Source organism: Ruditapes philippinarum, unplaced genomic scaffold (assembly GCF_026571515.1).
Source record: "Ruditapes philippinarum isolate M1 unplaced genomic scaffold, ASM2657151v2 ctg611_1_1_1_1, whole genome shotgun sequence".
In the NCBI taxonomy this organism is placed as follows: domain Eukaryota; kingdom Metazoa; phylum Mollusca; class Bivalvia; order Venerida; family Veneridae; genus Ruditapes; species Ruditapes philippinarum.
The window spans coordinates 235,269-247,366 of NW_026863843.1; the positions used below are offsets into that span (position 1 = coordinate 235,269).

At 31.1% G+C, this 12,098-nt stretch overlaps 1 protein-coding gene across 1 annotated transcript in view; it reads left to right on the top strand.

Moving 5' to 3' along the window:
• Positions 1 to 7,751, top strand: part of LOC132723477 (uncharacterized) — a 35,620-nt gene extending 27,869 nt beyond the window's left edge. The window contains exon 5 of the mRNA XM_060708202.1: positions 2,379 to 7,751. Coding sequence (XP_060564185.1) covers positions 2,379 to 2,435 — 57 coding nt within the window. The 3' untranslated portion in view covers positions 2,436 to 7,751. The remainder of the gene's footprint in view (positions 1 to 2,378) is intronic.
• The last annotated feature ends 4,347 nt before the right edge of the window (positions 7,752 to 12,098 follow it).

Consider the following 12,098-nt stretch of genomic DNA (forward strand, 5'->3'; position numbering starts at 1 on the left):
ATTTGGCATGAAACATCTTCTAGTGAGTGTCTACCAAGTTTGTTCAAATAAAAGCCCTGGGGTCAAAATTGGCCCCGCCCCGGGGGGTAGGGCTGGGGCGAGTATCCGAGTACTCGGATAATCACGAATCAAAGTGAAAAATCGAGTTTGAATATTCGTAAGCCCAGAGATCGTAGATCGCGATTTAATCTTTTTATATACATTCACTGTTTCTCACACTCTTAAAATCGAGAAAAATATTATTTGAGTATAAATTATATGAAGTTTACCTAAATACAATTTGCCGGTTAAAGACCATGTAACATGATGCTGAGCTAGGAAGTAATTGGTTTCAAAAAACAAAACAAAAATACTCATCCAAAGAATAAAAACATAAACCTAGTGTATATTTTATATGTTTAATGTTTAGTATATTGTTGTTGTTGTTTTTTTTTTTTAAATAAACATGTTTTTATAACTAATGTACATGTTTTTATGGGTGTCTTGATAACAAAAGATTTGTGGTTCGATTTGTGAATCATAAGTGCTGAATCGTGGTTCGGATCGGATTGTCACTAATTCGATGATCCACACCCCTACCGGGGGGTCATTGATTTTCCCTATATGCATATAGTAAAAACTTAAAAATCTTCTTTTAAAGAACCCCAAGAGCTAGAGCTAAGATATTTAACATGAAACATGTTCTAATGGGTGTCTACCAAGTTTGTTTAAAAAAAAGCCCTGGGGTCAAAATTGGCCCCGCCTTGGGGGGTCATTGATTTGCTCTATATGCATATAGTAAAAACTTAAAAAATCTTCTTTTAAAGAACTCAAAGAGCTTTGGCTAAGATATTGAGCATCAAACATGTTCTAATAGGTGTCTACCAAGTTTGTTCAAATAAAAGCCCTGGGGTCAAAATTGGCACCGCCCCGGGGGGTCATTGATTTTCCCTATATGCATATAGTAAAAACTTTAAAAAATCTTCTTTTAAAGAACCAAAAGAGTTAGAGCTAAGATATTTAGCATGAAACATGTTCTAATAAGTGTCTACCAAGTTTGTTCAAATAAAAGCCCTGGGGTCAAAATATGCATATAGTAAAAACTTAAAAAATCTTCTTTTAAAGAACTCAAAGAGCTATGGCTAAGATATTTGGCATCAAACATGTTCTAATAGGTGTCTACCAAGTTTGTTCAAATAAAAGCTCTGGGGTCAAAATTGGCACCGCCCCGGGGGTCATTGATTTTCCTTATATAGCAAAAACTTAAAAAAAATCTTCTTTGAAAAAACCCAAATAGCTAGAGTTAAGATATTAAGCATGAAACATCTTCTAGTAAGTGTCTACAAAGTTTGTTCAAATAAAAGCCCCTGGGTCAAAACTGGCCCTGCCCCAGGGGTGTCATTGTTTTTAACTATATGTGTATAGTAAAAACTTAAAAAAAATCTTCTTTTAAAAAGCCCAATGAGCTAGAGCTTAGATGTTTAGCATGAAACATCTTATGGGTGTCTACCAAGTTTGTGCAAATAAAAGCCCTTTGGTTAAATTGGCCTTGCAACGTTGGGGGGTGGGGGTTGGGTGGGCCTATATACAGGTGAGCGACCTCAGGGCCATCATGGCCCTCTTGTAAATTAACCTGAAACAATGTGCGAGATTGAGTTATTTTAGGATAATATAATGTATGTCCTCTAATGACAATGATTCCATTGATCCATGTTGATGAAATTGGGCTTGGGTTGTTCCTTACATGAAGCTGTATCAAAATTGTTCAAACAATTCTACTCTGTGCAGAATTCTGCTTGGTCTTAGCAACAAAAAAGTAAATCTTAAAAAATGTCCTGCTTAAATTTCAATGTAGCATCATCTAGTGGTCCTGTGCAGAAGAGGTTAAAATTATTGCCCTAGTGTGTGATCACTATAAGAAAAGTCTTTAAAAATTCTCATGCTAGAAATCAAAAGATCTACATGTAGATGGTCTTATATTTTACAATCATGTAACCATTGTTTTAGTGGTCAAAGTTGCCCCCAACCAGTAGGGTCACATAGACTTTTTATAGAATCTTAATATTGTTGTGTCTGAAGCTTAAATATTAGGCATGCAGCTTTGACTAGTGAATCTGTCCAAATGTTTTATAAATCAGTCTCCTAAGACAAGTTACTTTGACTTATATGCAGGAAAGTAGCTTAACATTTCTCCCAATTCACACAATCTATTTAAAGGAAGAAATAAAACAGAGAGAACTCAAATAGAAAATGTGTTGGTATTTTATAGGGAAAGAACTAGATTTAATCTTTTAATGTGCTTCACTTGCAAAATGTGAATCATGGCTTTGTGAATATAATATTAAGGTAAATAAATGTATGTTCAAATGGTAAAATGAAGGTATTGTTTTATTTTACAGGGTGATGACTACCACTCAGAACACAGTATAGAAATTACCACTCCAGATGATAGCTAGACCATCATTACAACCACTCTGTGATCCTACATCATCATCATCTTCATCATTGTTAGTCATTCATGTTCCTATATTCATCATCACCTATGAAGATATCTATATATAAAGTGAAAGTGAAACTAACAAATATCTTTGTGATAAATACTAAAGGTCTTGATAAAGACATTACTCTAAGTGACGCAATATTAACATATATCTATATGTAGTGATAGTCCAATGAAGCATTCAGGACGGAAATGGTGTGTGTAATATTGTGGCTGTGAAGCTTTATCTTTTTGTAAAGCTGAAAGAAGTAAAAAGCATATGAGACTGTTTTTTGAGTTTTAGAATATTTTAGTTAAGGAAGGATATTGTTATGAAAGGTATTATATAATTTAGCCTAAAGTAAAGAAAAAAGTCAAAAAATGAGACCTGCAGTCAAAGTGACTACAGTGTGGTGAAAATCATAAAATGAGACCTGCAGTCAAGGTCATTTTCTATTGTGCTGAAATTCGTAAAATGAGAAATGCTATGTGGAGAGATTCATAACATGGAGACCTGCAGTTAAGATAATGATATCTTGCAGCGGCATTATAAACTGAGATCTGCAGTGAAGGTGTCATAGTGGTGAAAATGAGGTCAGCAGTCAAGATTAAGTATTGTTAAAGTGAGATACTGCCGTTGCCAACATTGACTTACACTCAACATTGACTTCACTCATCTGGAATATTGTAATCTGTGCAAATTTTTTTAACAAACAATCCAGTGTTGGTTCTAAATCTGTTGTTTTGTTATTTTTTATAGATGCAAATTTTTACAATAATGTTTTTGAAGACATTATGAAACTTGAGAGGTTGTGATTGTAAAGATCATAACTCTCATTCCTAACTCATCTGAAGATAAAACTGCTCTGAGATGAGGAGCTTTTATAATTACCTGATGTCTGTACCACTGATCCCAACGCTAGATATAAAGAAAATTTCTTCTCTAACTACTAGATAAAATACTGGACCAAACTCCACAAGAACGATTCTTGGAAAGTTCCCTTTTGCAAAAGTTTTTAAGTAGCTTACAGGAGTTATTTGAATGATGCCAATAGGGTGAAAAATGGCTGCAGAGGTGCTTTATCATATTGTGTTCTCCAGGAAGTGCAAGACCATTGAGCTAAGATATCAGCGTAGTAGAAGCGTAGTTGCCCTCAACAGCAAGTCATCTTAGACATCTTAACATTTATTGATAAGACATCTTAACATTTATTGATATGTTTGACATTGAAGAAATCTCACTGTATCTTAAGATTGTTTTAAATCAAAATTCAAACTGTATACCTGAAAAGTAGAACATTTTAACATTTATTTAGAAAACAAGTTTCAACAATGTTTCATTATAATTGTATGGATTAAGTTTGAGACTTTAGAAGCTCTCTCTGAGTTTAGAAGATTACAGGGTATACATTGAAACATGTCTATAGACACAATATATTTCTCTGACACAATAATATCAGTTTACACAATTATGTTCTTCAACTTCTTTGAGTACTTCTCTGAATATTTGCATAAGAATGAAACCATAAAGGTTTTGTATGTTGGTTCTTTGTTAATATATGTATCATATCAATACAAAAAAAACTCTGCTACAAAATGATCCTTAATGTAGCCTGTGCGTGTGTTTCTAAATGTGCAAGTTTGTGTGCATTTTAAAATGAATATTTGTTTAAGTGAATATTAAATTATGCTTGACAGCGTTTTGATTATTATTGCTGTTTACAGCTTTGTTTTACTTTTTTCATTAACAAAGATTCATTTATAAGATATAAATCGATTTTTACTAACCTATTTATATGTTACCTGAGCACACAGTGACTACAAGGTTTAACTTTTCAGTGTGCAGCATCCACTTAACACACCTGAGCACATTATTTAATTGATCTTTATCAGACTTTGTCAAAATGGTTGTGCCATTGAAATCATGAAAGAGTCGATTATCGGTCATGATTGTTAAAGAAAACAACAACAGGTCACTCATTACATCAAATAAAAGACTTGATTACTCATATGAAAATCTGGTTAACTCTGGTGGAACTTTGTTTGTTTGGTAGATTTTACAGCACACTAACACAATTTAGGTCAGAGTGGAACACTGTACTCAATTCTTAATTAAACTTGCTCAGAATTTCTGCCTAAATGATATTTTTAAGATCAAGGTAGAAGAATATGGATCTTGACTCTAGAGTCCACATGTTTTAACAATTCTTCATTTAATTTGCTCTCAATAGCTATCTTGATGATTTATGGTCAATTCTGAAGATGGGTAGAAAAACGAATAGGTCAACAGGTTAAGTTATAAATTTGTCAAACTTTGTCAAATTATTTGGTATTACTTTATGTTTGATTGTGGAACATAAGTGGTTAGTTGGCTAACAATGTATATGAATAATCTGTTCTTGGTCTATTCAAATTTCAATTAATATGTACTATGTACTATATACATGTATAAAAAGAATTTTTATAGTGTATATAGAGGAGACATATGTGACAGTTCCAATGAACAACATATTACTAGTACTTCAGTTAAACTGGTGTATTTGTAATGTATACATGTACATAAAACAAAAGTAAAGAAATATATAAGTTACAAATTTGATGTCACATGTAAGCTGATGTATGTGTTTATCTTTAAGCTGACATATGTATGCTCTGAATTAATTTGTCATTTTTTTTTCTTCTCACCTTTCGTGTAAAAAATATATATCATATTCTTAATTAAATTCATAGCTGGAAGGAAACTAAATTTATACATGTATGGTATACTGGTCCTTCAAAATTAACCTATACATTTGTCATTTCTTGACAGCATTATAAATTACTAAGAAGAATTTAAATGTTAACAGGCATGAAACAATTAACATGGACACTTTTAATACATGTAGACCAAGATCTATAGCTTAAAAGGTCAAGGCTACAAATAGGGGTCAAAGGCCCAAAATGGAGTCATTTTTGTGTCCAGTCCATTATTTGTCACTTATAGATTTAAACATTTTAAGTTTATCATAATACAGAGAGATTTAAGGCCTAAAATAAGTTGTTGTTTTTTTCTCTCTCTTTTTTCATGTCTGGCCTATAATTTTGCCATTCATTCATACACTTTTAAAGAAGTTGGCGGAAATGTGATGAGACCATGTCATGAACAGAAGACCCAGATCAACAGCACAGAGGTCAAGGTCACACATTAATATTAATGGACTAAATTTTAGTCTTATTTTGGTATCTTGTCTATTAACTAGGACATTTCTAAGTGAATTTGGCACAAATGTTCACTATGTAGAATCTAAAATTTTATTGCTAAGGGCACCTTTAATAAAACATCTTTCATTTGTTATTATTCTGTACTAGAGGTAGATTTGCACATTTAAAGCATAGGACCAATAAAAATTATGAAATTTTATTTTGCTTGCAATTACACTTGTTCATGTATCATATTCTTGACTTATTTAGATACCCGGTGTTTATCATTATAATTCCAACACACAATTATATTTCTGAGACTTTAGGATTGACCATTTTGTTGAAGTCTGAACATCAGTGTCATAAGTGCTTGGATTCTTCACAATTTAACCATTTTCTGATCTTTTTGTAACATTTTAAAGAGATCACTAAATTTTATGCCTTTGTTATTTTTTTATGGGAGCTTTGTTGATAAAATTTAATAATGCATTTTAAAACTTTGTACTTAATAATGTGCTGGACAATCATTTTGTAGGTCAGTACAATAATATATAAGCTGTTATATTTGTTATAATATTTTAAAGGGAAGATATTTCATCAGAGCAAAAGTCAATAATGTGAGATATCTTGGGATATCTGTAAATTCTTATTCTGAGTTGATAAAGAAAACTACAAGTGTTGAGAATTGTAATTATGTAGTAATATATGCATGTCACATCTTTTATCTTTTATGATTATCCATCTACACAGAACAAATAGTTTCAACAGTACAGCAATTTTAGTTCATACAACTCGCATTATGATAGAGTAATTTGACACAACATGAGTGACATCAGCAACATCAGATTACAGATTTTCAAAAAACTTGCTACTGGTTTGTGGGCATTTGTCCACTACTAATATTAAGATATCATCTTACCATACCTTGTTGTTTTAAATTTCAATGATGTAAAAGTTGTAGAATTAATAATTTTGCATTCCTTCTCATACTTGTTATGAATATATTACAATAGATTCAGCTGCAGCATTTATGTAATTGCTCATGAATAGTGTTCGTCATTTTTACATAAACAACTGTTATATACAAAAGTGATTTATAAAATTACAAATGATATAAGTAGTCAATGGCTCACACTTTTTTACAAGCTCAGTCTTTGTTTTGTATACTGATTTATGAAATTTGTTTTGTACTATAGAAATGAGATTTAATCAATTCAGAATATGAATTAAGTTCTTGTTCCGGAGAAAAGGTGCATAGTTCATGATAATTTGTTATATTAATATATTGATTTATATTGCAATATGAGAGTTAATGGGCATCACATTCTTTTTATACATGTTGTGTTATTCATTTATATATTGATATACTGTATGTGTTAACACATTTAACCTGCTGAATTATGTTTTATGTTATTTGCCCTTCTTTGCATTTAGAACAGTCTGTTCAAAGTTAAAAGGATTTCAATATTAAAATACAAACATTGAGCTACCAACAGTATAGAGCTTGGTCAGACTACATGGATGTACAGGCTGGCCTGGCTCTATACTGTTGGCATAGGTTAAAATCACATTAGATTTGAACCAATAAATGGTTATATACATTATATAATATATATAAAATGTCAGATTATGGTTTATATACATGCCCAAAGAGACTGTCTAAATGTTAAATGGCTACAGAGAAACGATTAATAATTTACAAATATTAAAACTGCTGAAATGCTGTAGGTAACAAAGGTATTTGCAACATTTTGTAGGTATAAGTGCTATCAATATTTATAGGTTTAACACTTGTTCTTGGAATATGTTACAAATCGCTTATATATCTTATACATTAGTTACAGTTATATAATATACAAGATATACATGCATATTGCAGCAGAAGACCTAAATTAAATTGCTGTACTATAAATTTTTCAATTTTTGTTTGTTGTTAAAAATCAATGATTTCAACACATAAATGCAAATAATTGTTTTGTACATTGGTATTTATAAACCCTACAACAATTTCTTTGTTCTGTGAAATACCTCTGTGTTTCTATAGAGTGCAATACAATATGTTCTATTTATTATTTATTGAAGTTGTTTCTTTGTTGTTTGTCAGCTGTTAAAGTAAGGAAAGTTTTTTTATTGAAGTTAAGTTTACTTTATTGTCATAATCATTGCTATATACATTGTATATGTGTGTTATTATGCATTTTAAACTGTTACATGGCACCAAAGAACGACACATTATTAATGTTTGTTTATCCCTCTACATAAAACTGGAAAAAAAATAGTAAAAAAGTTCCTATATACATCATATGTGGCAAGGTTCATATCTGTGGCAGGTAAATTCCATGAATTATTCCCCTTTAAACTGAAAGTGTGTAATTTTATTTTACTTGTATCTCCATAATAGTCTAAATGTATTCCAAGTGTATGGGATATAGTTGGACATTGTGAGTATGATGTTAATAAATCATGATGTAAACACTTCATTCTATGTCTATTGTATTGCATATCTTTATAAAAGATGTTATTTTTCAAATTATTAATAAAGTCATACTTTTGAAAAACTGTCTACAAAACCATTTATCATTTTTATGCAAAATTTCAATATAAGTACTGAATATAGGGAAGCCCATGATCAGACGGCTGGCATGTGCCAGTTCACTTTGGTTTACTTTAGGTACATGTAGTTAAACTATTTGCATGCATGCTTAGGTTAATTATTAAATTCTAAAGAATTATACTAAATAAATGCTTTATTTTATTTGTTACAGTTGTTATGTCATATGCTACATGTCAGTTGATTACATTTATATCATATATCAAATTCATGGCGCAGTTTAGATTACAAATGTCCATTTCACATGTAAAAAAAAGTCAGATATAAACATCCAGTTTGATGTACATGTTGTGTGTGTGTGTGTTATTAAATTAGATATCTAGTAGATATTAAATGCAATATTGATATGTGATCTGTTATTATTTGTTATTTGTGAGTTTAACAATGTATACATATAGAAGGTGCACAGATGTAAACTGTTTCAGTTGCTGAAATTAATGTTCTATTGTTTTATTGATTGGTCGTGTAGTGTAAATCTTAATTGTTATAAATAAATAATGACTTTCACTAGATACTTATCAACTAACTATGTGTGACTTCAATTATTTGATGCCATAAAATCACTGTGGTTCATATTAAGGGCAGGCATGATTTTAGCTAACTGGGCACAAAACGTTTTTGGGGGCGCAAGCCCCCAATGTAATTACGATAAATTCAGCTTACTACCCTTTGAACGCGTTTAGGCTATCTAGCTGCGCTGAGCAAAAATAGTTCCAATATTTTGCCATAATATTCAGATCATCATTATACCGTATCTATTTTGAAATTGACTGGTCATTTTATTACTAAATTTTAAATCCTTCTATCACAAAATTACATATACCATTGCTTTACGCGATTTGAATATTACTACGCTAGCAGTCGATAAAAATTTAATGAGAACCAGTTAATTTGTTCTACCTTCTGGTTCCCGATGCACGAGAGCCAAAGTACTTGCATACATTTGGTGCCAATTTTATCAAGTCATAAATTAACTAACTATCATAGAACACAATAATTCAGGAAAAATGGAATACGATTTTCATATTAGATAACTTTCAAGCTTAAAATGGTTAAAAAGTGTGAATGACAGAGTAAAAATTTGTATGCGTATGAATACGAACTATATTCCCTCTGACGTCATTTTCCCGAAATCGCCATCTTGGTCATTCCGAGAAACGGCTGAGAAGATTTGCTATCAATTACGAAGTCCCAGCTATTACGTTGATATTTTGGTTGCAATCTATTCCGTATAAATAATCAAGTTTTCTTCACAATCTGGTAAAGCTATTGATATATTTCGCTTGATAGACTGCAAATTTAAGTGCATTACAAACTCGGTCCTAAAACGTACTCGGCCCCGAGTCAGCTCGGCCTTTTTTCAACTCGGTCCACTTTTCAATTTATTAACATATTGGTTTGTTTTATCACTCTTTATTGTTGAAACCACATAATTAATATCTGGACTTATTCAGAAACATGGAAAGATATTTTCTTAAATTATTATTACATTTTTGACTACTTTTTGAACACATCTCTATAACTCAATTTACTGTATTAGCTATCTAAGCTAAACAAAATAGGCCCAAAACTTGTCATGGTATACAGGTAAAATGTTATAATTGGTGAAAAATGATAGTTTTCAATTTTGTGATCATGATTTTTGCAAGCGACTAGAGGTACTGCCCCAGCCCTGTAATGAATAAAATCCTATCCTAGAGGTCCCAAAATTTTAAAGGACTGGTAATAATTATAATTGTTAAATACAATATGACTCAAGTTCAGATATACTTATTTCATACATGTAGATCTGATTTCCACAGTTTTACCTTCATCAGATGTAGGATTTCATATTTATGGTCAGTCCATAATTTTATAGATTTTTTATTTGTAAATTTATAGACATTTATATGAAAAAAGTAGTTGTATTAAAATTCAAAACCACAGGTCAATAATAATAAGATTACTGATTATATTATTAAATATAACAGATTCCAGATAATGTGAGTATCGGCGTATTTTACGCTTTAAAATCAACTAAAAACGTACAACGTTACCAATTTGTTGTGTTCATTTACGCACTCTGTAAATTTATTACGCAAAGAATGTAAATTTGAAGCGTTTTTGGTGTGTACTTTCATTTTCGAAACAGCTGATTGACCGCTTCCATTAACAGTTGACTGTGTATCTATTTCCAATTAATACCCGTCAAGATACTTTCAACTATTTTTCTCTGTAAACCAGTCGACCAAATTACGTCTTTATTGCTTAGGTGCTTGATAAAACAATTGTTCTATTTTCTTGATAATTGCAAGGATTTATTAATACACATGTAGTGCATGGTTGCTTCAAGGGCTAATCAAATTGACATTTTTTTCACACAAAATTTTACTCGATAGATTTTTGATCTATTTAAATTTACCCCCACATTCTGGAAAGTGGGGGTAAGTAATTACCCCCAGTGTCAAAAAATTATCTGGAACTCTGTATAACAGTATGGTAATATTTAGAACAATTTGATGACTATCAATTTTTACTTTAAACAAAAATTTAAAAGTCATCATACACTGATGAAACTGACCTCATTACCTTTGTTGATATAAACTATCAATAAAAACAACTTGTCTTTAGCAGTGGAATTTTATATACATCATATTAAGTCATCATTACTTTTATTTTTTAACATCTATATGATTATTATACTATTAGTATTCAAAAATTTTGTTGATGGAAGTTTATGAATTGGTAGAGGAAGGAATAATTAATCATGGCAGTGGCTAGCAGTATGAACCAGTATTGTTTGACAAAAGTGCTGGCTGTATGCGAGTCGCATACGACTAGCATATACTCACTGTTGAGGCTAGCTGTACAGCATTTTAAAAATGAGTTGCCTAAAACAATTATATGCAAACTTGTTTTTCTAAAAGAAGATTTTATTGAATATCATATACAATTTCAGTCAATGCGAAAGTCAAAAAAAAATTCCTGCCGCAAGGACTTGAATCCTTAGATTTATTTCCGGCCCTGATGATTTTTTACCGGCCCGGACTCTGAAAGGTTTTTTTTGTAGGGATGGGGGAGGGATATTGCCATAATTATAAAGAAAAATATTTAGCATATATGAATTGTCAGACTCAACTATAAGATACTATGAAAAAAATATACAGAAACATAATTAATAAAACATTAGCATAATTCACAAGAAAACAATACATCTTTCAAAGGTTTAATTTTGAAGATTGGAGAAAAAATATGTTTTGGTAAGGAAATTATCAAAGACAAGATGGTGGCTTACATTACTTAGCAAAAACTGGTCGTATCCTGCGGTGATTTTGGTTATCTTGGTCTGTGAATACAAGCAAAAATTAAAAAAAATAGATTGATCTTGGAAGCTTTGCATATTTTAGAAGGCCAAAAATTGTTTCAAACTGGCTGAAATTTTATTTGGACATGACAACTGACTGTATCGAAATTTATCTCGGCCCTACTGATTTTTAGTTGGCGAGGTCCGAGGACCGACAGTCTTTCGCACAGACTGCAATTTACAGTTGGTATAGTAATTTTTAGTGTTTGATGATCAGAAGATTTGTTTTCCTTCTGAAAATCATGGAGTTGAATAATTTAAATCTGTGTGAAAGCGCAAAGAGAAAGAGACTGAAAATTAATTTATTATTTCTATGGACAATATAGATGTAATACATTTGTAATCAAACATGTGGGTCAATTTCCAACAGTAGTTGAATTTATATGACAAAGTATTTTTAATAATTTTATTTCACTTTTAGCTACTTGAAAATTTCATGCTGGATGTTTGCTTACCATTACATTTTGCATAAGAGCTCTATGATTGACATTAAAGTCCACGGGCCA